This window comes from Gavia stellata, chromosome 2, assembly GCF_030936135.1.
Source record: "Gavia stellata isolate bGavSte3 chromosome 2, bGavSte3.hap2, whole genome shotgun sequence".
NCBI classification, from domain to species: domain Eukaryota; kingdom Metazoa; phylum Chordata; class Aves; order Gaviiformes; family Gaviidae; genus Gavia; species Gavia stellata.
Genome location: NC_082595.1, coordinates 67,313,914 through 67,341,896, shown reverse-complemented (window position 1 = coordinate 67,341,896; position 27,983 = coordinate 67,313,914). Strand labels below are relative to the sequence as shown.

The 27,983-nt window shown below is 38.9% G+C and overlaps 1 protein-coding gene across 1 annotated transcript; it reads right to left on the bottom strand.

Annotated features, from left to right (window-relative positions):
* Positions 1-27,983, bottom strand: PNISR (PNN interacting serine and arginine rich protein). Its single transcript, XM_059833084.1, has 12 exons — positions 27,918-27,983; positions 15,542-15,660; positions 14,079-14,264; positions 10,848-11,071; positions 8,986-9,172; positions 8,496-8,686; positions 7,736-7,873; positions 6,586-6,685; positions 5,826-5,879; positions 4,357-4,527; positions 599-1,700; positions 1-355 (listed from the first exon to the last, which is right to left on the bottom strand). The coding sequence occupies exons 2-12, from the start codon at positions 15,627-15,629 to the stop codon at positions 325-327; spliced, it is 2,472 nt and encodes an 823-aa protein (XP_059689067.1). The 5' UTR covers positions 15,630-15,660; positions 27,918-27,983; the 3' UTR covers positions 1-324.

Genomic DNA, 27,983 nt, shown 5'->3' with positions numbered 1-27,983 from the left:
TGCAAGAATTTTAAACAAAAAATGAACTAAAGAGCTTTATTGACATCACAGTACATTCAATAGTAATTTTAAGAACATTACAGCTGAAAGAGAATGGCATGTTTTATATTCTTAATAAGCACTACCGTTCTTGAAAAAATGTAATACAAAGAAATCCTATTAGGTATTTAATTCTGAGCAGCATTTGGAAAAAATACACCTATTTACAGATAAAAAAAAGGATTCTGGTTTCACCTACATAGCCACAATGTGCCTCTATAATGAGACAAGCCTTTTATAACTCATGGAATTTTTAAACGTCATAGCACTGGTGCCATAAATTCCTCAGCGTTTACGACGAAGAGGAGTCGTTGATCTGAAAAATAAAGGAAAAGGGGGGAAAAGTTAATTGGAAAAAATAAAAGACCCCCAAACCCACACACACTTTAGGCTCAGTAATTTTAATAGTTTTAAAAGATTTTCCAAAGTTACTTTTGCCTAAGACAAAAAATTTAATAAACACCATACTTTATTAAAAAAAGTTCATATGCCGTACACATGAAGACGAATAGCACAAAAATAAAAAAAAGTCAGACAAAATACTTAAAAAGTATACTACCTTGATCGTGACTTAGACTTGTGTTTGCGGCTTGCCTTCTTACCAGACCTTTGAGATTTCTCCATGGAGCATGACCGAATATGCTTCGATTTCTTAGCCTTCTTTTCTTTGCTGCTTCCTGGTGATTCAGAACTACTCCTCACACTAGATTCGGAGCCTGACCGTTTTTTGCTATCTTTGGTAGAAATTTTTTTGCTTTCTTGTCTGGAATCCTGTCTTATTATTTTCACACATATTGAATCACCGCGAGAGAAAGTTCTTTCGCTGTCTCTTTTTCTCTTTAGTCTACTGTCATCATGATTGCCAGCCTTGCTTTCTTTTTCCTCTTTTTTGGGCTTATCTTTTCGTTTTTCCTGATCTCGCTCCCTTTCTCTGTTCTTTTTTCTGTCTTTATCTACACCTCCGCCCTGCTCCTTCTTCCTTTCTTGATCTTTACCCTCACTTTTATGTTTGTGCCTATTTCCAGTAGGGCTTCTACGCTGGTCTTCAGTTTTACGTCTGTCCCTGCTTCTGCTGCGGCTTGCACGGTTAGCTCGCCTGTCTCTTGAACAGCTACTACTTCTACGTCTATCCCAGCTTCTCTCTCGAGAAGGACTCCGATTTCTTCGCCTCTCTCCTCTTTCACCACTGCGATTTCTACTAGATCTTCTCCTTTCTCTTATTTTCTCCCTGCTCCGACTCCTCTCTCTCCTATTTCTGTGGGAGTAACTCCTGCTTCTACTGCGCCTAACTTTATGTGAAGGTGTCCTACTGCGACTGTGTCTCTTCTTCCTTTTAGGAGAGGAAGAACGTGAAGAGCTGTGACTACTACCTGAGCTAGTGCTATAGGAGGAACTAGACACAGTGCTGCTACTGCTACTGCTTCTGCTATTGCTGCTAGTGCTACCACTGCTAGAGGTTCTTGATCCACTCCTTCCTGTCCTCTCTTTACCCTCTTTTTTGAGTTCTGTATCAGGTGCGATTGCATTTGGAGATCTTTTCTTTTCATGAACCATGTCTGCTTCAATTTCTTTTGCCTCCTGTGATGCTGAGTTACTGTTTTGTTCTTTCTTGATAAATTCATTCATCTCTTTTGAAACTTTTTCATTTTGTAGCTTTTCTTCTGAAAAAGAAGTATACAAAAGAAAAATGCAATTTATTTGGAGTCATATGTCAGTAATTTCCATAGTGTTACTTTTGGCAAAACCAAAGTTCCAAGCACCTTTCATAATACTTACAATTAATACACTGTCTGCCATCATAACCACTACCTACCAAACAACTTATTTTCTTTTTGTATAATTCTAGAAGAGTTGTCCTCCGGGTTTAGAAAAAGCGCACAACCCAGACACTTTTAGAAGTCTTTGATGTTATTTCGTGTTTCAGTGGTTTAAGACAAAGTTCTCAAACGAACATCCTGGAGCACCAGAACTCCCAAATTCATCTACACACACATACTTTTTCCTCCTGCAACCTTTCTACACACCTGATTCTTCCCTTCTCCTTCCTACAACACTCCTCTAGTGGTACCTATGCTTCCTGCCTTCCTTCCAGCCCTGTTCATCTGGGTTTGAGTAATCACTGTCTGGTCTGAAAAAGTTGTATTTCCACACAGTGCGTCAGTAGCCTGTCAGCTTCAGAACAATGCTGGCTGTACCTGTATGTTTTGTAGGCCTCATTACCCAAAAAAGTCTTAGAGTACCTTCTGCTATAGTGACGCATGTTTGTTTTTTGAAAAACAATACCAGGTTTATGGTGTTTTCCAAGGATAACTTAGATTAGTCCTAAATGCTAGCTAGTACAAGCAATTTACATTTTTTCTTGTTTTTAACAGGTTTTATAGCCAATGAATTCCCAGGAAGGGAGGAATAGCATAAAAAGGAGACTTGTAGATAATTCTTTGCTTAAGACTCAGCTCAAAAGTTAAGACCACAGCATTTAATGCAGATAGATGGTGAAGCTCTTACAAAACAAAAAGTTAATGTCAGCTAAGATTACATGTAAGCTTGGTAGTCAGCAAATACTATAAACATGGTAAGAAGACAACAGAAGAATTAAAAATACATTTCTTGAAATTAACATAATGAGTATCAGGCCAAGATTTTCATAGAGCAAAATAAGAAATTCAGACCCTCAGAGCATTTTCCAGAGGTTTCCATCTCTAAAAAAGTTTTACTTATTTCTATTCAACCTAGGATCCTTTGCATCACTGGTCAAGTTTATCTCCCCTTCCATTTTAAATTGAACCCAGAAAAAATAACTGGCAGACAATATTTTTAGCCAAAAAATAGCCTTTTGATGTGGGCCATCCGTTCCTGAATTAACTTAGGGAGTAAAACTGCATCCGGAAACCCACAGTGATTCAAATGGCAACTGATGGTCAAATCTAACCCAGAAAACAACTCCATCTGGTCCCTGAGTTGTTAGGTAATACAGACAGAAGCCAGTGTATGTTAGAAGATGCTGTATTGTATATTAGAAATTTTCTGCCTTTCCTAAATGCCGCTACAAAAGAGACCCTGCATTTAGTATTCTTTGGTATTTTGCATGTATAGAATCAGCTTCTTTACTCTAGGTTTATATTTCTGTAAATAGTCCCATGGAGATGTCCCCAAACCAACATCTGGCTTCCTGCACTAGGAAAACAGAGGTCATAGGCCACTACTCACGTTACTCTCCATACAGCTATCCTTTTATGCACACATCTTAAAACACTCAGAGAGAGACAGGAATATTAAGGAAACCAAAAGTTCAGCTAGTTCAGCCTTTTATTAAGAGATCCATATGTCTTATTTCTAGGCCTTTAAAACAAAAAGTAAAAGGAGGAAATCATCCATCTTAAAATAAGAAAAAAGTATGCTACCATAAGAGCATTTTCTTTCTCCTCCAGCTTATGAACTTAGAGCACGACTTCTTAACACTGCATTCATCTGTTCATCCAGACTGCTCATCAGCAGTGCAAGGTGACTGTGATACCCTTTTGACCTACATTATTGGTACAAAAGGACAAACCTTACCTTGTATGGAGAAGCAGAAGTAAATCACAGATTTTATTTTTTTCTTTTTTTTTTAAATCAAGCCTACCACCTCCTCAGAGCCTAAGTGTGAACTGACTGGTTCAAAAATCCTTCCCCAGTATTAGGTATAAAAACCCAGTTACGAAGATGCAGCATATGGAAGCAAACGTCAACTACAACTGAGAACAGCTAGTTCAAAGAAACTGCAGCCTCCCACTGTACATTCTGAAAGTTGCACTGCTCAAGATTATGTAACAGAAAGGCAAGTTTTTCAGATGATGTGAAATGTGCTTCATATACTTAGAGTATACAACTTTAAGGAATCAAGTTTGTATAAACTGCAGTCTGGTACAGAAAGGTGAAGTTTATCGCCCAGTCACAACTGAGATACTAATAATTTTTAAAAAACACACTATGCACACATATGCATTTTTATAAAGTGATACTATTATTTATATAGTACAATATCTATAGCATATAGACATATATGCACCATGTCTGCTCTTTTAATACTGAAGTACAATAATTTATGGAAAACACTGTATGGATTTGTTTCTTACTAGAAGGAAAAAAAGCAAACCCCATTCTGATCAAGTAGCTCAAACATCTTTTTTGTTAAAACTTTTTCATTAAAGAACATTATTTCTAAATTTGGCTTCATAGTTTTTGGCTTAAAATGCGTTCCTTCTCCGACCAATTTACATATACTAAGTAGTAAACTCCATATAGAGCAGCATGGTAAGAAGATATTATATGATTTACCTTCTAGCTGTTTTTCTAGTAGTAGTTGCTGTTCTCTCTCTTTTCTCCAAAACGCTTCCTGTTTTTGCCTGATTCTGTGTCGTAATTCCTCATCATCAGTATCAGATGATTCAGAGCCTCTGTCACTCCTCTCATCTTCACTGTCTCCTGATCCATAACCACCCAGTCCACCTGCGTGCATAAAGCCCAGTCTATCACGAGGAAAGATTAAGCTTTGTTCTTAATATTTCTGTGGGGCAAAGAGGAGAGTAACATTGCCCTTCCTTCACTTCCTCTTCTCTGAAGAAGTCACTTTATTCTGGTAAGTGCCAATGTTGTTTGACTGGTGTGATCAAGGCCCCCATATCTGCATTGATGCTCACTGTCTGGTTCTACTCCTTCTGGAACAGCTCGTCTATTTTCGGCAAGCAACCACTGTGATCACGGTACTTTTTCCATTGTATGGAAGGGCAAAAAAGCTCCCTGCAGAGATCGTAACAGTGCCTGCCTCTGTATCAGCAACCGGACAGAAAATGCCTGGGACCTTTCCCAGAAGACATCTCTGAAATGACTTCAGCCGCCTCCGTAGTCCAAGGCTACAGAAATTCTGAATGCCATTATCAATTTTTCTATATTGATTTAGAAAACACTGCACTTTGACAGGTACGGAGATGAAACAGAAATGGACTTTCTTCTTCCCTAGAGGTATTAATAACTACTGGACTGATAAGAAAGATAAAGTCAATTTAAACATCTGACATGGAGATATTTTACTTTCTTTCAGTCTGAGGGTCTTACGATCTTTATTAAGTTAGTTTTAAAACACATGAATACTTGGGATAACATTCAATCTAATTCATCGGAATTCCACATAACGAACACACAACCGATCACTGACACTGCTGTAGTACGTATTAGATGATAAAAAGCATGTTGGGAAACATCTTTTGCTGTTGTGTCTCAAGCTGGAATTTCAATCTCTTTTTCCTGTGTTGTTTCTGGTAATATATGATATGGGAGCCTCTGTGCTTATGTAGCTTTTCAATAAAATAATAATTCCAAAGATTGTAATATTTTTATTAATAGATTTTCACATTACTCTTCTATCAACTTTCCCTCCTTGTTTGGATGGATCAAAATAGGCGAAAAATATAAAACAGTATTCCTCTCTCTGAAGACTGCAGTGTGCTTCTGAAACAATCATACTTTGAAAAGTAAATTCATCTAAAGTTTTTATGTATTTTCAAAATTAGGGCAAGTTTCTCACACACTAGCTCACACTGACTAGTCCTTTACGCCAAAAACCATCCCACTTATATCAGTAGGATCACCTGTGGAACAAACAAAGGTGCTGATAATGATAAAGTTATCAGAAAGTGACCCATACTCCTGGCCAATTAAAATCTAGTTTCAAAATGCAATTTCTAGAAACGCAAGGCAAGAGTGAAACTCCCCCTTTAAGCCCTCTCAAAAATAAGGAGCATACTTACCGAGTCCAGTGAGAGAAGCCAGTGCACTGGACTGTGCCAGCTGTTTTGCAGGAGCTTTGTATCACATCAACAACAGGAACAACATGTTAACACAAATAGCCACGATTTCATAGTCATGAGTCTATGGTATTGTTAAATCTACTACTATTGCTGTTCTTTGGAGGGAGAGAAGAAACATTAAAAACGCATCATCCATTTAAAACCACTTCTAGATTTTCTGACCACGAAGATTTAGAATTTAACTGCAAATTAATAGTGAACAGAAAAAAAACAAATATGTACTCATAAATCACTTTCCAAGTTACAGCATCTGCACATAATTTTCAACTTTCAGTAGTTACATGTTTAGATTAACTCAGTTATATTTAAAAAATCTGTTATATAAGTACAATACATGTTAATAGTGAATACAAATGAGTTATTAATTGAGGACTCAAAGTTCGTCTCTTTTCACATCTGAACAGCTAAGAACTTGAGATAAAGATGATAGCATTAATAAACAGCTACAACTCAAGAGCCATTGACACACAGGTACCATTTTAACTAAATAAATGAATTGTATGAAAGAAATGGAATAACTGAAGTAACTCACAATACACTGCACAGGACAACAGTACATGATTACTGGATTTGAACTCTACCAAGTTGGATGCATTATACTGGAATTGTTCTTGGGGGATAACTATGGAGGTTAAATGTTCTAGAGACATGCAAATATAGAATATTCACAGAAGAAACTAAAAAAAAAAAAAAGGCATACCTTTAGTTGCTTTACGGTGAACATCTTTGGCCACATAATAAATTTCTTCATTTGTGACATCTAAGAGAATCTCTGTCAGTAGCATTTTTGTCAGCATCATCTGAAGAAAATTGTATATACAATTAAAGGCTAAAACCTCTTGAATAAATGCTGCATTCACATTATATCCGTAGAACTTCACTTCTTTTGATGGCTATGAAAGTACTCTCCTGCACATTTTATTTAATGATTTCTATCAACAGACATGACTTAAAAACTTAAGTCCAAAATTGTTTTAAATTTGACCTGATTTCAAAACTTTCAGAACAGTTTGTATTTTGACTGTGAACTGTATCCACATGCATTACACACACCTATCCAGGGCGCTGATTCCTAATGTCAAAGATGATACAACAAAAGAATACGTAAATCAGAAATGTACTTAGACTGATTCCATTTATTCTTTTAAAAATTAAAGAGCACATTTCTGTCTGGTATGCTGCCTCTCTGACCCCAATCCTACAAAAATCATCAGAGGTTACTTAGGTAGGATTTTATTATTACATATTTACTACAAAAATTGAAATGTTGGTAGCTAGTTCTCCAAGCTGCTCAGTCTGGTCATGTGCTTTACAAAAATACATTCATCAAACTTTTTAGAATTCAGGGCCTTCATTGACAAGGTTTCAGTTGTACAATTAGCATACAACTATGATTTCAAAGTACGAAGTTGCTGCAGACACAGAGATGGTTGCTGGTCGAGGACTTAGGTTTCTAGCGCTTCCTTGCAAGAATACGTTTCTTAAATTCCCTTTCACAGGAACTGAGGTTGAAGCATAGATTTCAGAAGGGTGCATTTAATCATTAGAAGTTTTCAGGAATTTGACAAGGTAAGCCAAACCATAGAATTAAAAACAATCAGTGTAAAGATTACAGTCATTACCTTCTTTCACTATTGTGCTAAATATGAGTTATATAACCCTATATCCCTGTCTAGATGAGAAAGACAGCATTATAAAAGAGACATGCAAATATAACCCTGCTTTACTGTATGATATGGATGACACCTCTATTGACAGTATCAGGCAGAGAAAAAGTGTTAGACTTTGACATGCCCGAAAAATACAAGCAAATACACAGAAATACTTAGTGAGAACTACATTATTAATACCATCTGATACTCCTTTTCTTCTTCTGTCATTTCTGGTTCACTTTGCTCCTCTTGAGGAACCGGGGATGGACTCCTGCTGATTTTCCCAACACTTACAGCTTCTGTGTTTTCAGCATCTTCATCTTCCTCATCACTGTCCTACAAAAACAGCATCATACATTTCAGGAAAAAATTAGATATCAAGCTCATTAGTTTCTATTTGTGATAGTCAACTTGATTTACTTTGTACTGAAATCTGTATTACAGTTATCATAAAACTCTTTCTTTTCTGCCCTCCTAATAAACATGCAGGTACCTCTGCAGGTACCTCTCTACCCACACAAGATAAGAAAATGCACAGTTGTCAGTTCACTGCCAGACAGGTACTTAGAACTGCAAACAAATGAGGTAACTGCTAAAGTGAAGGCAACACAAGGCTTCTTAAATGGGCTCAGTTTAGCAAATACGAGTATCTGAGTTTGTTCAGCTACCAATTTAGAACTCAAACCTTCAAAGACCATGTATGTTCCCAAAATACAGAAAAGAGCCCAATTTCATCATTGTTTCTTTGCTACTACAGATCAAATAATATACTTTTACCTCTCAGACATTAACAACTTCAAAACACCAAGTAAATGTCAACAAAGCAGCAGCTTAACCTTACTTCATGCAACAGAAACAAAGAGATAACCAGGAATACAGTCTCTCTTTTGAAGAGACCAAAAAGTTGATACCTTTCAGGAAATACAAACCTGAGCAAAAAGCAAACCCTTCTACTTACAAATTTACTTTTCTGAGGTAACCGTGGGCCATCCCCTTCTTCAGCCTCCTCACTTTCCTTTTTTTCTTTTTTAGACATTTGTGAACGTTGCTGCTCCATCCTCTCTTTTTCCAATTTTTTCTGTTTTTCTCGTTCCATCTTTTCTAGGCCCTCACGAATCCAGGCAGGCAGAGTTCTACGCTTCACAGCATCTACATAAGCAAGGTTTACAGTTTTGTAAGATGGGAAAAAACCTTCCCCCACCCCCACCCCACCCTGGAAAAAAAAAAAACACAATCCCAAAACACAAAACAAAGAAGCAAACAAGCAAACCCTCCACCCCAATCCAAACAAGCCACACATCTGATTGTGGGGAAAAAACCCCATATATAATAGCTTTTTCTTTCACATTTTTTTTTTCCCATAAAGTAAAAACAAAGTCTTCAAATTTTGCAATTCTTTTTAAAAAACAACTTTTATGTTTTTTCATTAAGGAGTGGTTAACATGTACCAATCTGTGGAGGCTCCTGCTTCACAGGCATCGCAATAGGTGAACGCTGTCGGTCTCTGAATGAGGGTCTTTCCCTTCGATTTTGAGGAGGTGCAGGAGGTGCTGGTGGACCTGGCGGCCCTGGTGGTCCTGGCTGCCAATAAGGTGGATGAAATCCACCTTGAGGTGGACCAAAAGCAGCCCCATGCTGAAAGAGTAATGCAGTTTATTTTTCTTCACATGTAACACTAAATACAGCATGTGCGCAAGTCGGTCTACAGAAAACCATGCAAGTAGGAATCCACGATTTCTAGGCTACTGAGATCTCTCAATCTCTTTTTCTGTGGTCCCCAAGAAACAAGTTTTCCTTAAATATTTAATGAGTAAACTTAATGATTTAAGCAGGGATACTAACGAAGCTGAAAGGGCTTCAACCAATCTCCTTTCATATTGTGCTAAACATTAAGCCCTATAATCACCATCTATCTCCAGCAGTTCCTTGCCAGCTTATCATCAGAGCATGCAGTTAAATGAACAGTATACAAAATTAAGATTTAAAAGCCTAGGTATGTTAGCAGTCTTTCCTTGTAACTACAACATGAGGACAAAAATGAAAAGTTCAAGCTTTTATTACAGAAGAATTTTGCACTGTGCACTTTCCAGTAATCATTCACGCATGTTATTAGTATGGCTGATTAAAATATTAAATGCATAAATATGCAAATTTAGTACAGACCCTGGGTTCTGAGCAAGCTGTATACAACCCAAAATTCGCAAGTCTTGAGGCATACATGAAGGGTTTTTTGTTTTAATATTTGCTGCCCAGAAATGCCTAATGAAACTATTTAAGAGGACAGTGTTTATGAAGAAAGTTATAGCATCAATTTTTTTTATTATATTTTATTAATTATCTATTTAAGTCACTAGTACTAGAAGCATTATTCCACTACAGTTTCAGGCCAATCATCCCTCTGTTATTCACTGTAAAACAAGTTTTCTGTAGTACTTAGAGAAATTAATTTTAAGAGTTGGTCCCACAACAGTAAACAAAGGAAATGATAATAAATTAGTGTATTTGAAAATATTGGTTCACTTCCTAACAATATTGCTGAACAAGAGAATTCAATAATAAGGAAAAGTAGGTCAGAAGACAGAAACACATTTCTGCCTGTCTTCCCTTGGGCTTGCTTATGAACTGGAGGTAGGTGTTTTAACAGGTACAGTTTGTCATTTATACCAAGAGTTTTGAAAGAAAAATACTGAAAATAGGGGAAAGATCCAAAACTTGTGTTTAAAGACTTGTGCAATGCCCCCTGCTATTATTAGTGCTAAAACCACCTACAGATTTATTATGCTATGCAACTTATATGCCAGAATGAAGAAAATATTGGATGTGGATTTTTTAGAAATACCATGGTTTATTCAAAGAATCACAGTAGATAGATATGGAAAAGATCAATGGATCATCCAGTCTATCTCCCTGGAAATACAGGACTGTTCCCTATGGTACATTATCTAATGTATTTAAGTATGTATTTCTGAACTTTTTTTTCCCCCTCCTGTTGTTCTTTTTTTTTTAAACACAAAACTACATAAAATGTTAATTTATATACTGGAACACAGTGATTCATTTTAATACTGCAGACAACAGTCACTTCTCATTACTAGTATAGAAAAAAAAATCTTTGGCCTCAGAACAGAACTGAAAACTCTAAAAGTCTCTTCTGTAAAGTATTTGATAAAAATGTATCTTAGCAGATAACAGATTCTGTAGATGTTTGTAGAACTGTAGAATGAAAGTCGCCGCTAGATGATATTAGAGGAACACATCCACGGAAGGGACTCTGCGCGTCTACAATATTAAAGCAACAAATATGTTTCACCTGATAGTCAAACTGGTTCACTGGCCCCATTGCAAAGTTATCGGGAGGTCCCCCAAAGTTGTGATTGTTCTGGTTAAATATATGCCTGTTGTCAGGAGCAAATTCCCCACTGTCCTGACTGTTGCTGTCTTCAGATGGAGGAACAATTTCCATTTGACCTGGGGTTGGAGCCATCCACTGCTGATCTGGAGGTGGATGAGGGGGTTGGTGAGGCATTCCCCATTCTGTTTAGGATTTAGAATACAATTCAATACCAAGTTAGTACGATTTATATAAGTCACCAGTCACTCAGTGTTGTTGTATTTATCACGAGGTTCCTCAAAGCAACATAGATGATAAAGTTATGAAGAATCATCAATCTACAGACTGTATTATACTGTCTCAATAATTTCTTCAACTAAATGAAGGAAATACAAATAGCTGTAGCTGAACTAAAACATGGGGTGGGGGCAGAACTGGACAGACACAGAGACGCTGTAAATTTTTCTTTATAAATTACCAGTGATATTGAATCCACCATAGCACTTACAAATTGTGTAAACTGTCAAAGAACTGCTCCTACTTCTCTATTTCTATGTTGTTTCAGTTTTCAAAGTAATGAGCTATTTTATGCCTTTGCATAATAGACTTAAAAGACCTATTATGGAAAGCAAATAGTTTTGTGAGCAGCAGAACCACTGAAACCTGCTTTCCAAAGTCTTGTGTCTTGATAATGGATGATTCCCTGGATTCTCCAATATCTAGCAGAGGTCCCAGCATAAGCTACAGTCATAAGTCCTCAAACATAAGTTTCAATTGGCTAACAGAGTGAAAAGGGTTTAAGGAATGAATGAATAGCTCACATGGCCATAAGCTTTGTTTTCTTAGGAAATCAGTCTAAAAATTATGTCCACTATACAGATATTTATAGACTGTGACAGAACTACCTTGTAACTTTCACCAGTAACAGAATTAATACCTAGCCTCTCAGGTTAACTCCTACCTTCCATCCAGCCCTTTAGTAATTCTTTCCATTTTTCTCATTTTTACTGTCCTTCCCATCTGCATCATAATTGGATCCATTACTGTAGCAACTAAAAAGGGTTAACATAGCTTTTCTACTTGGTTGTTCTTTTTTTTGTATGTTCAAAGATTGTATCACTCCTTTCCCTCTCACTGTCGTCCTGGTAGGTCATGTTTAGCTGATTAATCAAATCTTTTTCCAGGGTCAATACTCCTGAACTATTCTAAGGGACAGAATCCTTTATCCTTTAAGTACAGCTTACAAGAGTTATTGTTCATAAATGTACGTGTTAACATTTGACACTATTTAAATGCCCAGTTTACTTCAAGTCAACTGACTGAAAAGCTTGCAAGTTCCATATGACAGATGCCGTTTTCACTTGTGGAACATGAATCCCTTCAAAATGAATTGTCTGCTAGTTAATGCAGCTGGTTTTCAGATTGCCATTTTGCTCTTTTATTAGTAGCATGTAAAGGACTTTTGGATCCAAAAAGAAACTTGGAAAGATGGAGAAAGATGAAGCTTTGTAGAAACAGAGTAAATAAGAGAACTTTGGCTAGCCATGCATGCTATGATTGAGTTTATCTGCTGTGACCACTTTTACAGGTTAAGAATGACATTGCCTAAATTAAGGCAAGCTGGGTCATATCTGCATCAGCACAGTCTTTATCAGTGTCCCAAAAAACTGGGAAAACAATGTATTCTTTGAATGATATACCCAATGATAACAAAATCCATTGGCACATTGTTTCCTGTTAACAAAAGGCGTTACATTATTCTCACTCCTAGATCTAAGATGTTTTCCTGTTCTGCAATTTCTGAGTGAGCTCGGGCGCCAAACATTTATAATTATCAGCGAAAAGTCTTCCTCACTTTTACCATTCTGTGACTATTTGCAAAAACTACCACTTAAGATATTATTCTCTTTCACCTCACAGATGAATAAGCATAGGAGGAAGACCTCACCACCACAGGATCATATGAGAAACAAAGTTGTCCAATAACGACAACAGTATTTCTGTGAAAACCTCTACCTACTATACAGAACTACAACAAGAATATGCTCTATGTACTGCCATATAGTAAAGTTAAAATTCTTACATGTGGCTACAATAACTTATAGCCCAGGGCAGGTAGGTGAAACTTAAGTGAAACCTGATGGCTACCTCCCTTTTGTTATGCACATGTAAGAACCGCCAAAGACATTTTAAGCCTATTTTTATTAAACGTTGCTCTTAAACAAATTTGAATAGTCACGGTGAAAATGGTAGGTGTTATTCTTTCAATCATTAACAGAATCAAGCATGACGTGCAATTTTCACCAAGACAATAGAAGGCATGCATGCAGGCTTACTAACTACCTTGCTCACACATTTCAAATTGCATTATAGTGTAGTGACATAACAAACCTTTCAGAAAACAGCTTCAGAAAAATTCTTAGCGGAAAATACCCAATCTCTACCCCATGCTTATTGCCAGTGTTGTTTTATTAAGTTTTAAAAAGAAAATTAATTTTTTTGCCAAAACTGAAGTTTTGAGGAAGTTATAAAGGACTGAAAATAATCAATACTAACAGAAGTTCAACCAACTTTAACTTACAATAACTGAAAAATTACACAGAAGACAATCAGATACGTAAGTCAAAAAGGGCAAATACTAAGTATATGAAACATGTAATGAAACCATATTTTACACACAGAATTTCACTTATCTCCTTTTTCAAGATTTTAAAGACACCTAAAGCCAGCCTCTGCCAGTTATATTGTGAATTCATTCTACATGTCAAATCATGCCAGAAGCAGGTATTACACTATAGGAGAGGGCAACGGATGCTCTTTAACTCTGAGGCATCCTGTTGCCTTCAATGCTGCTGTTCCTAGTGCAGTGGGATAAGCAACACCTAAGATGTAAGAATAAGATGCAGGGAAATTGTAACTGCAATTCACACTTTATCTTTCTACAACATTCAGAGACAGAACAAATCTTTTGCATATGTATATTATAAATACTGAGTTGTATTATCAGACCTTTGTGTCTGTACTGTTACCCATTTTGTGGAACACCTGACTGGAAAGTAGCAGCTGTGATATTCAGTTAATTAGTTGATGCTACTGGTAGGTTTGCATCTTGAAACCTGAGGGACAGGGCATATTCACACCCAAAAATGTCTGACAAAAATAAAATTTAACTACACGAAAAAAAAGGAATTAATGGGAAGGAAAACAAACCTGGCTGCCACATTCTGTTGAAGTTGGGATCCCCCTGAAAATTATTATGGTTGTTTGGACCAGACTCTATTCCTGAAATATCCTGTCCGTTTGGCATCATTCCTTGTTGTTCCACTACACTCTGTTGCCCTGAGGCTTCCCGCTGAGCAATCCATGCTTGAGCTAATGCAGCCCAGTCAATCTGGCCTAAAATAAACAGAGGGAATTTAAAAGGTTAGTATTCACATGTCTGAAGTTTAACACTGTTTCTCAATTACATGTCTCATTGTTCAAGAGAAACAGGCAACGTTTACCTTCAGCAAGTACCATGAGCACCATTAAAACTTATTCACAGTGTACAGTAAAACAAACTGAAAGCAAGTGTCAGTGTACATTCTTGCTGAAGTAGAGTTTCTCCGCATATTTTCAAAATGCCATGAGGCAGATTATTTTAGGTTCACATTAGCACTGAATGGGTGGTAGTAATACACTTTTTTCATAAGTGAACTAATTTTGATATAAGAAATAAATATATATAGCCTTAAATTCTAAATTCACGAATATTCAAGAAAGATACATAGTTAGAAAACTACATTTTGCAGTGTATACTTTTCATATAACCCCTGATTTCTGGAATGCTCTTTTATGTTACAGTTCTCTCCCCCCTTCTTTACTACCATTGCTACCAGTATGTAAATAAATTGCACTGTCAGATGAGGACACTAGTATGTCTTCTGCTCATTGCCAAGTCAGGAAGTCTCTCTAGTGAAGTTACAGAAATTGAAGTGACAGAAAGCAATGTAAAACCAGTGTGCCTGATCCCTCTGCCCGAGTATTAAATACACACCTCCAGTCTCTTTATCCATTTCTGTATTTCTCTTGATAATTTGAATTGTTGTGACCTCACTCTCAATTTAAGTTATATTACGTTCTATTGTTTAAAATTTTTTGTTTGTTTGTTTTTTGGGTTGTTTTTTTTTGTGGGGAAAAAAATCCAAACAAGAGATCACAATGATCACCACTGTAACCTAAAACATATATGATACTAATCTTCCAGTGAGAGTTTTTCTGTGTATACATCTGCATTAGTACTTCTGCCAGACAAGCACTGAGTAGAAAGCCAGTTTTCTCAAATAAATGATTCAGCTTGGCTAAAGAACTGACAGGGATACAGATTCTGTAAAAGTACATGAGGTCTAAATGTTGAGCTGTATGACTGGCAAAATGTTGATAATTTGTCCAGGATAACTCAGGTTGCTTGCCTGTATTTTGCACATTAAATATTAACTATGTCAAAACATTCGGAATCTACGTATGTTTTCTATTTTTTCTAGTTGTTCAGAAAAGCACAATAAACGTATTCTCTTGAGAGCAGCTACAAAAAAAAGCAACTATCAGTCATGCTCTGTAACAAAGATTCAAAAATTCAAATGACAACAGATTAAAAAAGAAAAATTAATCCACAAAGCTTTCTATATACTTACTTGGATCTTGCTGGTGCTGAAATGACTGCATCCACTGCTGTTGGTTCAAAGGCCATTGCTGCCAAGGTTGTCCACCTTGATCCCACATCTTTTAAGTCTTTATATAGTCTATATTTCAACTAAAAATAATAGTTGTATGTTTAAATAGATGCCCATGAAATATCACATAACTGAAACTTACATAACTGCAGATACAGTTAAGCCTTGCAAAGCAAGCTGAAGCAATGCTGGCTTAATATTTTAAGCTGGAGGAAATGGTTCATCCTTTAGAGTAATATCTGAAAATATTACTGTAAGATTTCAGAAGCCTAGTATGCTTTCTCTGTATTTTTGCAAAGAAATTAACTACAAAATGACGTTCAAGGAGAGATATGACAAGTTTGTAAGACAAGAACTCATCTGACAATAAATGCAATTTAAAGTAAGTCAAAATATAAAAGATATTACTTAAATTATATCCTTGCCTGTTTCTTTAGGAAAAAGATGTGTATTTTTCTATACAAGTGTCACGCAAGGCTGTTAAGCGAGACAAAGGGAAGTCACCAAATGGTAAACCACATGATTAACGACTGCACTGGAGAACTGCACAGGTACAAGATGGGGTCCACATGCATTTTATGCGTTGTGCAGGCCCATTATAATTTCTAAATAATATATGCCTTCAAATCTGAGAAAGGAAAAAAAAAAAAATCACTGCATAACTGCACATTTACCACATGGTCCCTTCAAATCACACGAAACATTTTTTGGTGCCACATTGTATATCCTCACTGACCAGGCAGCAGCAGCCCTAGGACCTGATGGCATGGGAGCTCCACAACCTGCTGTAAGTGAAGCTCCAGGACCAGCTTTGCAAGAATTTGGGGAGGCACAGCAGTCTACCAGGTAAGTATGCCTATAATGGCATACAGTTCCTCCCAGTCATTTGTACCTCCTGTGTACACCTAACCTGCTACACATGGAGGACCAGAGAGTGGCCACATACACTGCTCCAAACAGCTTTTCTGAAGACAAAGCCTGGGCACAGGTTTGGGAACACTTCACTCCAGGAACTGTTCCCAAACACAAGTATGGGTAAGACTGCAGTAAGTGTGACTCCTTCTGCCCTTCCCACTCCGTTAACAACTTCTCAACAGGCTTTCCACTCTCAATGAATATATATCCTGACGCCATTCAACACTCAATCCTTGATGTCATGCTATAAAAGCATCACCCACATAGGCTGCTTCAAACACTCCAAACTTAAGAGAAACAGAGAAAAATTCATTCCCCGAGGTCACAGGAGCAGCACACAAGACCTAGTCATGGCTCACAGTCAAGTGCGATACAGAATAGATGAATGCAGCCTGTCTGCTTCAGAGGAAACTAGCTCAAAGCAGCCAGTGCCACTCGGGTGGCGAGCCAGGAATATAACCCCAACTGTTCTTACAGAGCAGGATGCACGCAGCCCCACAGACAGAGCTGGCTTTTGGCAGACAGAAGAAGAGCAATTAGAGTGGATCCTGCTTGCAAAGGGTTCTCGTGCTTAGTGCCTACACATTCATACAAATAATTGCATGGAAGAGAGCATCAAACTACAAAAATGCACAACAAAAAAAGCTGTACATAACCATCGTAGGGTGTTGGGTCATGCAGAGATGAATGCAAGCTCTTATTTTGCATACTTCTGTCAAATTTTATTTTTAATCTGAAAAACTGTAGATCACCTTTGTTTTGAGACCACTTACATTCAAGCCAGTATAAAAATTACACATGTATGGCTCGGAAAAATTCAGTTGCAAATGCCTTTTTTGGGGGGCTTTAAACAAGACCAGATCAACTTTGAGAACAGGGGGGAGTATTGGGCAAAACCTACTTTACTATTTTCACTATCTTTTCTTGCCAAATTAAGTACAGGGTTTTTTCCATTTCAATGATATCTTTATGATATTCAAACCTTTAGTAGGTGAAGACAGTGTCTTTTTTTGTCTTTTTTTTTTTACAGTTTGATCTGTACCTAGGAAATTAACTTTCTTACACCAGTTGAGTGTAAGAATGGCTAATAATGCACTTAATGCAACATTTAAACTGGCCCTGCCATACTTAGCTCTCTGAGTATTCATATATACATATTTCATACACTAAGTATGAAGAAGTAACCTCACGTACTATTTTCACCCTAAAGTAAGAAAAAGGTAAGTAACTACTTCTTCCTCCCCTCAGTTCATCCTTCCATCCACAATCCAAATTCTTTCAACTGTCAAAATAAACTTGTTTCCATCTTAAAACAAAGTTGTAACAATCGTGGATCAAGATAACGATGAGTCTTCAAAGCACTGCACAGCCTCATGGTGCTGCTCTCCCTTTGTTGCCAGCTGTTAAATCACACTAGCAATAATAAAAACATATTTCAGTAATTCTGGTAGCACTTTTTTACCTAAATACATAATACCTTGGAAAAAGTTTGTGAAATTTCACTAAAACTCAGCAAAAGATTCAGAAGATTAAATTGTTCCACCAATAACTTAAGAGGCAGGTTTGTATACAATTGAATGCCAAAAAAATAAAATTTTCAAAGAGTTAAAGAAGTATCAATTTATCTTATGGAAGTGTAGCAATATTAAGAGCACCTCTACAAATTCAACGGAATTGGAACCTACAACACACAGTTTTTACTTGATAGGATCAGGTGATATTTATTTTTACTGGACTGGCTATACCTCTGTCCTAAAAATCTTGGACATTCTGGATTTTTTACATGTTCCAGCTAACAGAATTAGCTTGTAATAAACTTTTGTACCTGATAAAATGCTTATCAGTTATCTGTTTCTCATGGATTCTGCGCTGAAAAGGATGTTTAGTATTCTAGCCTTTTTTTTCTTTATCCTCACTGTGGACAAACGGAAGCACTAGTTTAGAGTGTAAGAAGGCCTAAGGTAACAAATGCCTCCAGATCTCCTCTGTATAACCTGTCCCCGAGATAGCAACTATCTTACTATTTTACAAGGTGTTCAAAGTTCCAACTTTTTTGTGGGGGAGATAAATTATTCTGCAGCTATATCAATCAGCATCTGAAAAGGTGACCAAGAGACACAGAAGATAGTGACTTTAGGTAGCAGTAGCAGCATTCATTCCCCTCCTGGCTTCCCTCTCAGCAAGTTATCATGCCCTAGGCAGCCAAGGCCAAGTCCGCACTCCTAAGGGGAGCGGTGCCGAAGGACTCCACCATCTCCCGGTCAGAGAGCAGCACTGACCCAGGCCACCGAGCACGCCTGCGGGCTGCACCAAGACATTTCAGGTGTTGGCACACACCGGGGACCCAGTGGGCAGTTGGGACGAGTCTGTTCTGCTTTGGAAGGTCAGAGACTTTCATTCAGTGCCAGCTGGCTTCAGGGCCAGAGAAAAAAATCCCACTCGGGTTTTAGTTGATAGCATGCGTAGCTACTTCTCCATCACTCTGCAATGTAATATGGCCTAGAGTCTTCAACTTTCCCCAGAGAGATTATTTCACCTATTTTGAGGAGAGAAATCAGGTGGGGAAGGGCAAAGCAAGAGGTCAAGACATGGAGCTGATTTCTATTTTGATGCACAACAGTATGAAAAGACAGCAACAACTGTGTAAAACCTTGAAGAACTTCAACATTTGGTTAATTCAATTTATGCCATCCAGAGAAGACTGATTTAAAATAACCGCCATTTGAAACTGCTAATTTTAGTTTGTGAGCTGTATTTGAAAGCTTTTAGTTCTGTACTGCATTTGTACTTTCACTGTTTTCCTGACAAAATGTTGATTTTCACAGGTTGGCAACTATAAAACATGCTGGCTTTCAAGTACACAGATTTACTACCGAATTTAGTGTAAAACTTTAATTAAAAAGATGTACTACACAAACACTTAAGCAATTACTTCACTTTCTTTATGCATCTGTATATGCAAAAGCCCATTTTGAAATATCATGTGAAAATTGGCCAAAACTATTTCTAATTTTGTATTTATTTCAACTCATCTTTGTTGTGCTATTTTTTGCACAGAAACAGGAAATGGATAAGGAAGGAACAAAATTAGCATCTTGAAATGTTTGTAAAACTAACCTTAAGATATATTGGCTAAAAGAGAAAACCACATGTATTCTAATTCTTTTAGTATTGAAAACTAAATTATGTATTTTAATATGCACTAGTCAGAGCCAGTGAACAGAAGAGGTTTGTTCTAAGGCGTCCATCTATATGGCGACCTGAAACAGCAGGATACCATCACTTTCTGAGAAACAGACTTCCCTTTTTTTACACCCTGCTTGGTTTCCTGCACTTTTTCCAAGTTTTCACTAACTGGTATAAGGTAAACATGAAAAAGGTACTTGATGTAAAATCTTCCCACTTACTACAGGGAGGCTACAGGCATTTAAAGGTGGTTCATTGTCTTCACAAATTGTTTTGCTAAGCACTGCAGTGTTTAATAGTTTCATATGCTTTTAAGTTCCAGAGGCAAACTGGCTTTAGGTCTTCATTTTAAGTTATATTCTAAAAGGTAACTAAATAAATCTTACATACACACAAATCTGTTAAATTACATGCACGTAATTACATATTCTTTACTTTACTCTTAGTTACTTTTTTTTTTTACACACAAAAGTAATGTAACTTTATACACCGCTTGCGAAACTTTACTGAGAAGAGTATAAGAACTTTTCAACAGAAGCTCAATATTGTTCTATTAAATACCACTGACATTTTCCTTTGCTAGTGATGCTATTTTAAAGATGTCAAAAATAAAAACAGACCAAGGCAAGTCTTACCACAATGAACAAACCAGATGTGAGAGTTGCCAAAATAACACTTTTGAATCTCAGTGCCATAACCTGGCAAGGGCACAAACTACTTCTAAAAGAACTCACAAAACACAGCGAAGAAAATGTAGCCTGTTCTCAGTAATTTTAAATTTACTGCAAGGGATTCATCCCCAATACTGATGGGGAAAAAACCAAAAACACAAAACCAACAAACAATGCTTCTCCCCCACCAAACCAGTAACTTAAAGGACTGAAACAACTGAAACCTCTTGCACTAATGTATACAACAAGAAGCAAACATTATTTTCGTGAGATACATCAAGTAGTAATAATGGAGAAAAGAGAACCAAAGTCCACTCCCACCTAATTAAGAACTGCATTGCCAAAACTAACTTAGGATGCTGCCACACGAATTATAAACATGTTTTAATTTCTTATGAAGGTCCCAAATCAGCATCACCTGAAAGAGGCTTCACCTAACACAATGGACAGCTCTAAGCCTACTTCCCACTAGTGACACAAGGCCAAATACATAGCAGAGTATCCAAATCGCAGTGAAACTAGCTTTATTTTCCACTGAAAGGGGGGGAAGATGAATACTGGCTAATATCTACTAAATTCAAACATTAGCAAGACGCTTTCTTACTAACAGAGGGATACATCGACATTAAGACAGTCTGGTTCCAATGTCATCAGTGTGTACAACAGGTTTTGAAAAGCAAACAGGTTCAAAGAATGGATCCATTTTACAGGTACCTACTTGCAAAGGAAAATGCAGATACTACCCTCCCTTACAATGACGAGTTAAGGTTCTTTTACTTTGCTGCTCTACCCTCCAATTCAATTGGATACAGCCCTTCTGCTTGCTTTCTCTCTCTCTAGCAAACACGAATAAACAAAAGAACATTTATTGGTCCTTCAAGAGCCGTTCCCTGATGTCAGATCATGGAACAGGAACCTGAATCTATTAAAAATCTGTTTACCAATGAAGAAACAGAAGCCAATTCAAGATTCTTTTGGTTCTATACAGAAACACAATCACATGAAGGAAAAACACCCCGTCAATTCACGTTCAATTTCAGTTACATGTACTTAACAGATTATGAAAAGTTAACATGGTATCTCAAAATTTTGCTAGAACTTTTAAGAGCAGACATGTTCTGAAATATGTTCTGTTGTATGTTTAAAAAAAAAAGTTATTCCTATTCAAGGGCTGGACCCACTGGAACTTTATTCAAAGGCAGGATCTGCTGAAGTTTTATTATAGCAAATTACTCATACTAAAACGTGCCCCCTTTGAGACGACTGCTGGTGAAGGCTCCCCTGCTGGCGATAAAAGCTGATACAGTGGCATAGATAGGACTTACCTTGATCCCCAGCAGACAACAATCTCTGAGAGCCAACAGCACCCAGAAAAACTTAAGGTTGGTGTCACACTCTCTACTATACTTTAGTATTTTACCCAACAAAAAGCTAGGTTAAGACAGAGAAAGAACAGATATTTCAAAAGGCACCTTTCCACTCCTCTCCTCAATTGTGATGTGCATCTCAGCTATAGATTACACCTCAGTGTTAACCTGTTCTTTTAGGAAAAAAGGCACCTCCTTCAAGCTGCCTATTTGTCCGCAAAATAAGATATTCTCCAATACGGTTGTATGATGTGTCCAGACACACCACACACACTGAAAAGCATACAATTAGAAGCTACTTACCAGTAAGCAGAGTTTTGAGTGATAATTCATATGCTCACCTTTAATTCTGGGAGACTTCCCCCAGCACTCCCCACAAAACACAGTCTCCTTGAAGCAAATTATAGACTTTCACACCAATGGGAATGCCACCCTGTCAAGTGCAGCATGGTTTCCTGGTGATTTCCCAATGGCTCAGTGCTTGGTGAAGGCTCCCGTAGTTAGTTGCCCACTGATGCCAAAGATGGGTCCATTTTTCAGACAAGGCCACCAACACAACTTGAGCTCTAACGGACTCACTTAGATTCCTTGGACAACTCTACCTCAGCAGCTTCATAGTGTAACCTCATAAAATCTGTTATCCAGTTCAACAGCACTTCTGCAGAGATGACTGCTCAGACCTCTTATCAATGGAGAGGAGCAGTCTTAGGGAGTGAGGCTCAGTCCTGCGAATGTCAAAAGACAAAGCCCACTTGTCTATCTTCCTTATATGCCTTATGACATTGGCTACAGCAGAAACGAAAAATACCAAGAAATTTCCCCTGGAAAGATAAGCAAGACCTGCCCCTAAATAAAAATTAATACAGCTAATGGATAATCTGAATTGCTCCAATTCATGCAATTAGTCCAAGACAAGAAGCACAGAGACTTATGAAGTTAGCTCAGCTTCAGAAAAGCATCAGGAAGATAACTAACCATACCTAGTTGGCCAGATGAGTACATCTAGCAGACTTTCTTACTCCTTCTAAGAACCTCCCGTCATTGTGACAATATGCTTCTCCCCAATATGCATGTTACATACCATCCGAACTACACAGAACACCCTACACATCAACAGCTTCTTCAGAAGAGATCTGGAGATTCCAGGAAATTTGTGGAAGTGAAATGTCTTGGAAATTAAAAACAAGTATTCTTTGGAAGATGAAATTAAATAGGATGTTTGTTAGAAGCAAGATTACCTCAACTCCAAGAACTCAGGAGACAGCCTAGGACTCGGGCTGTCCCTAGGAGGAAAGTAGCAGGCACCTTCTGCTGTGTCATGAGCTGAAGAGATTAGGTTTGGAAATTCCTACATCAGACATTAACATCATTTGACCAGATCTCCAGGACACAATCTGGCAGTCTGGTTTATTCAACCCTGTAGACAGGTAGACAAATGACAGATGATTTTGGAGCCTACAGAACCAGAGCCAATAATCAAGTGCATTCTGATGCAGAAGAGGGGCTGTTGCATCACCTTTTTGATAATGTTACTCATCGTACCCAAGTGGCAGGTCCATATGTAACATGAGATGGCCTAACAAGTTTTACTTGCAATCTGAGCTCTAATACATAGCTGCGGAAGTTCTGGTGACTAAAGATCTTGTCTTGCAGGCCTTCCCAACAGCACTGCATTTTAGCAAATAAGTATCCATTATGTAAATAAACAAAGAAGCTGAAATCACAGGCTGTCATGCATACTTTGAGAACCCCTACTACATAGCTAGTCTTTGGACCCCAGAGTTTAAAGATAACACACTCTTTTTGATATTCCATTCACAGGTCAGATATCTAGGTAAAAACCCAGATGTTCCATCTCCTCTAAGATAACCTGCCATTGCAGCCATGACTTTTTGACTATCTTTAGGTCTACAGAGTAGCTGAAGGGAAGGACCTCAAGAGGTAAGAGTCCTGGTTTGTAATAAGTTACAAGTACTGTTTTTGAAACAAATTACTATTAAATAATCAGTGTCATTAGCTAGGTAATCTTTTGGCATGAGCTCAAGACAACACAAGCAGCAAAGGTACATCAGCCTCTGTTTGATGCTCTTTGTGGAATTCCTGGGCGGCAGGGAGTCACCCACGTCACACCTTGAGAGCAGCTCATCCATGGTATTATCGATATCCAATCGAGATGGAGTCCAAAGTCAATAAAGGACACAGACTGTATAAACTCCAAGAATATCTATCTCAATGTGCTCCAAACTGGAAGAAAACATGAACTGAGCACTTCTATGACTGTGTCACTGGAATAAAGAATACTTTAATGCAAGAATCTGTACACAACAGGTGCGACTGAAAAGAGAGATGCAAAGGAAAAACGGCCTTGCACACCTGGAGGAGCCCCTCTACCAAGAAGAAAAATTTAATGCAGAAGGGGTACCACAAGAATCATCAGGTGGTGGTCTTAATGTGGGAGACCCAGCCAAGTCAGAACAGCTCTGCAGCAGAAAAGATCTGGGAGTATGGAAAAGCACTGCACCCTATGCACCCACATAGGAACGAACTCTAGGAGTTACTACAGAAGGGCTGCAGATACACATTCACTCACAGACAGAACAAATACATACCATCACTCAAACAAAAACGTACTAGCTTCCATTTTATTTGGGAAAACTAGTATTTACTCAGCTGCTGATTAGAAAATGAAACATTTATGGGGTGAGTTAAGTATGCAAAAAATCAGATAAAAAATAACTGGCTTGATTGCTACTGTGTTTCACCCATCCCACTTTTAGTTGGCCAAAGACTTCTCTACATCACCCAGGGCATCACCCTAAGTTGTTGCAGGTATTTAATGCCCAGATACTGTGCATCTTTTCCTGAGAACCAGAAGCTACACCACTGTGCCTGCTGAGATCTGTTAGCAAGATGTCCACTCAAACAACGTATAAAATTCTTCCAGCCCACTTACAGTTGTGTATCACTAGAATGCTGGAAGTCAACTTCAGTTACTCTATTGCATTTTTTAACATCAGAAATATTCTTTCTCAGATTGTAGAATAGAGGCTTTCCAAATGCATAACCAAGATCCAAAATACAGAACCAGAAAAAAGAACTGAAGAAAACAGCTTGTTCGGTATCTACAAAGTTTTCCAGAACCTAGTTCACACGTCAGCATGTCTGACTAATATTTACAGTGCTACCAAGATGAAGTATGCTGAACAAAGGCCAAATTGAAAAAAAAAAAAGTACTATGAAAACTTCTTCAATGAGTCATTCAAGCAGTGTAGCTTCCAAGGTCTGCTATTTTAAACTTAAATCCACATATCAACTGATCTGAAGCCAACCCTTTTAAAAGAACAAAAGGACCAGATGTTGGCAACTTAGGTATCATTTACTTATTTTTTGTATTTTGAAGACATAAGGACAAATATACATTTTGACTATCATAAAGCACCAAACCCACTGCTGAAACATTCACTATCACAGAAACTTCATAGTAACTTAAGCAGTTTGAGTCAAAACTCTACTGGGTTTGGGAAAAAAAAAAGTCTGATCTGATTATTTTTGCACGTATCGTTCCACTAGAAGACCTGATGCTAGATTTTTAATTAGCCATGTAACACAGCATTATTTTTTTCTGAATTGTCCATCTGCAACTTCCTCCTTGATTAATATGCTCTGTACAAAACATGAGTAGTACCAATAGCTAAATAAACAAACAACTATTCCTCGCTGCTCATGAGCAGATATTACCCTCAATGATAAATAGTTATTACTCAAGGAAGAGAGATCAGCTAGAGATCTAAGTAAGAACGTTTAATAAAACCTGCCCACAGCATTATTTGTTGCCAAAGGCAGACTTACGATTATCATGCACCTCAGTCATGAAAAGGAGACTGGACACTCCTGTCTCCATAGTATCTTTGCATAATCCTGCACCTAACTGAAAATCAAACATGGTTAAGACTCCTCTCTACCACTACAGGTTATATGACAAGTTGTCCACTAAAAATTTGTGGAACTGTGCTAAATTTGTGATCTTTTAAGCCCTGCAATATACCTCCGAGCCCAAAAGTGGAGAAACCACTCTTTCAGAGCAGGAGTTTGCATGTCACATGTGACAAAGACAATACAGGAAGTCTCATAATAGCAGAAATGACACAAGGTTTGCTGCTGCCCCAGACAAATTAAGAATCAGTAGCTTGTCTTCTGATTTGTCACTGAATTGTCAGTAATGCTAACGACTTGTCCCTGGACAAAGCCAAGGCTCCCAGTTCCTCCTGTGTTCTACAGTCAGGGGAGCCGCAGCATCTGTCACCTCCGTGAGAGGCACCATCTCTCAGCACAGCCTCTCTTTAGAATTCAAAAGGGGTTTCTTACTCCTACACACGATACAGCTATTCAGCTGGACTGGACTGTTATTTGTAACCCTGTCTTTGTAAAATGATGTTTGAATATTGTCTGCTGGTAGACATGCCTTATACTTTGAAGACTACCATTCCTCATCTTTAAAAGGTGGCTGACCCTTTGCCTTAAAACAAATCCTTTAAGAGCATCTCTTGCTCCCTGTATCCCACACCTTTCAATAAAGATTGTTTGCATACAAATATTTACAGGTATGACTGTAAGAGAAGAAATGAACAATAACCAAGGTGGTTGAATACTCTGTACAGTAATTTGTTTTAGAAGCTTGGTAAATTTCACCTGGGGTGGCACATCATAGAATCATCCAATGGTTTGGGCTGGAAGGGACCTTCAAAGACCATACAGTTCAACCCCCCTGCCATGGACAGGGACCTCTTTCACTAGACCAGATTCCTCAAAGCTCTGTCCAACCTGACCTTGAACAATTCCAATGATGGGGCATCCACAACTTCTCTGGGCAACCTGTCCCAGTGTCTCACCACCCTTATCGTAAAAAATTTCTTCCCTACGTCCAGTCTAAAGCTACCCTCTTTCAGTGTAAAACCGTTGCCCCTTGTCCTGTTACTACAGGCCCTGGTAATAAGTCTTTCTCTATCTTTCTTATAAGCCCCCTTTATGTAGTAAAAGGCTGCAATAAGGTCTCCCTAGAGCCTTCTATTCTCCAGGCTGAACAACCCCAACTCTCCCAGCCTTTCTTCAGAGGAGAGGTGTTCCAGCACTCTGGCCATTTTTGTGGCCCCATCCTTAACTGTAAAGCCTGCCACATCTCATCCAAGTTTAGTTCAACCACTTTGTGGGGATTGCCTAAAAAAGTACTGAGAATCTGTCTGGCTAAGTGCTTAATGCAAAAAGGCTTGCAAACCTGTGGTCCATTTAAGGATCGATTTAGAAACATTGGGCATTTGCCAAGCTACTGAACCAGGTTCCGGTATCTTACAAATGTTGCTGCATCTGATGATATTGTTAATTTCAATTTTCTGGAGCCCTCCAGTGGAATGAGCTCATTAAAATAACCATGAAACCTATAAAACAGCACAAATCTTCCACAGAGACACTTGATCTGCAGGATCCAGGCTGTTGACACAGTCAACTACCAAATCCTGGTGCACGTGTTGCTTCCTAACGAGGCTACTGGCTAAACAAGTAGATACTCTCCCCTGCGCATGGAGGGGCGTTACTTTACTAGCAACGAGCAGCGTTCCCTCGGCACGTCCAGGGCCAGCTGCGCACTCCCCCCGCAGGCCTGCTTACGCGCGCCCCGCACGGGCCTCTCCCGGTCATCCCGCAGGGCCAACAGCACCCACGGCGGCTTCACCCCCGGCAGAGGCGGCGCCGGGCGGCCCCGGGCCCCCCGCCTGGCCCTGGGACATGCGCACTGGCGGATAACGGGACCCGTCCCCGGCGGCCACCGGGGACCCCCCAGGCGGGGCAGCGGCGCATGCGCGCTGGGCGGGACGGGGTCCCGAGGGCTCCCCGGCGCCGGCCGCCCCTCGTCCCCCCGCGCCCCCGCCGCGCATGCGCAGCGGGCCCCCTGGGCGGCGGGGGAGGGCGAGGAGCTCGAGTCGTCCCTTCTCGTCCAGGCCGGCGGTTTCCGCTCGCGGCAGCGCGGCGCCGCCGGCTCCTCACGCCCGGCGAGGAGCTGCCGCCACAGCGCGCGGCGCCCTACAACGCCTCCCGGCTCGGCTCGGCTGGGAGAGGACGAGGAGGAGCGAAGGGGAAGACCGGGTCAGCTCGACACCCGCCGGCCCCCCGGGAGCGCTGGCGAGCGCAGCCTGCCTCGCTACTTACACTCTCCCCCGCCTCCCGCCGCAGGCGTTGCCGCTGCTACCGCTCCGCGGCCGCTTTCTCCCCTCT

Excerpts from the sequence above, each read along its gene's own strand:
- PNISR (XM_059833084.1), bottom strand. The coding sequence starts at position 15,629 with ATGTGGGATCAAGGTGGACAACCTTGGCAGCAATGGCCTTTGAACCAA. Across the intron at positions 4,528-5,825 it reads GGCTTCTCTCACTGGACTCG|GTGGACTGGGTGGTTATGGA; the intron begins GTAAGTATGCTC and ends TTATGCACGCAG. Across the intron at positions 1,701-4,356 it reads ACTAGAAAAACAGCTAGAAG|AAGAAAAGCTACAAAATGAA; the intron begins GTAAATCATATA and ends CTTCTTTTTCAG.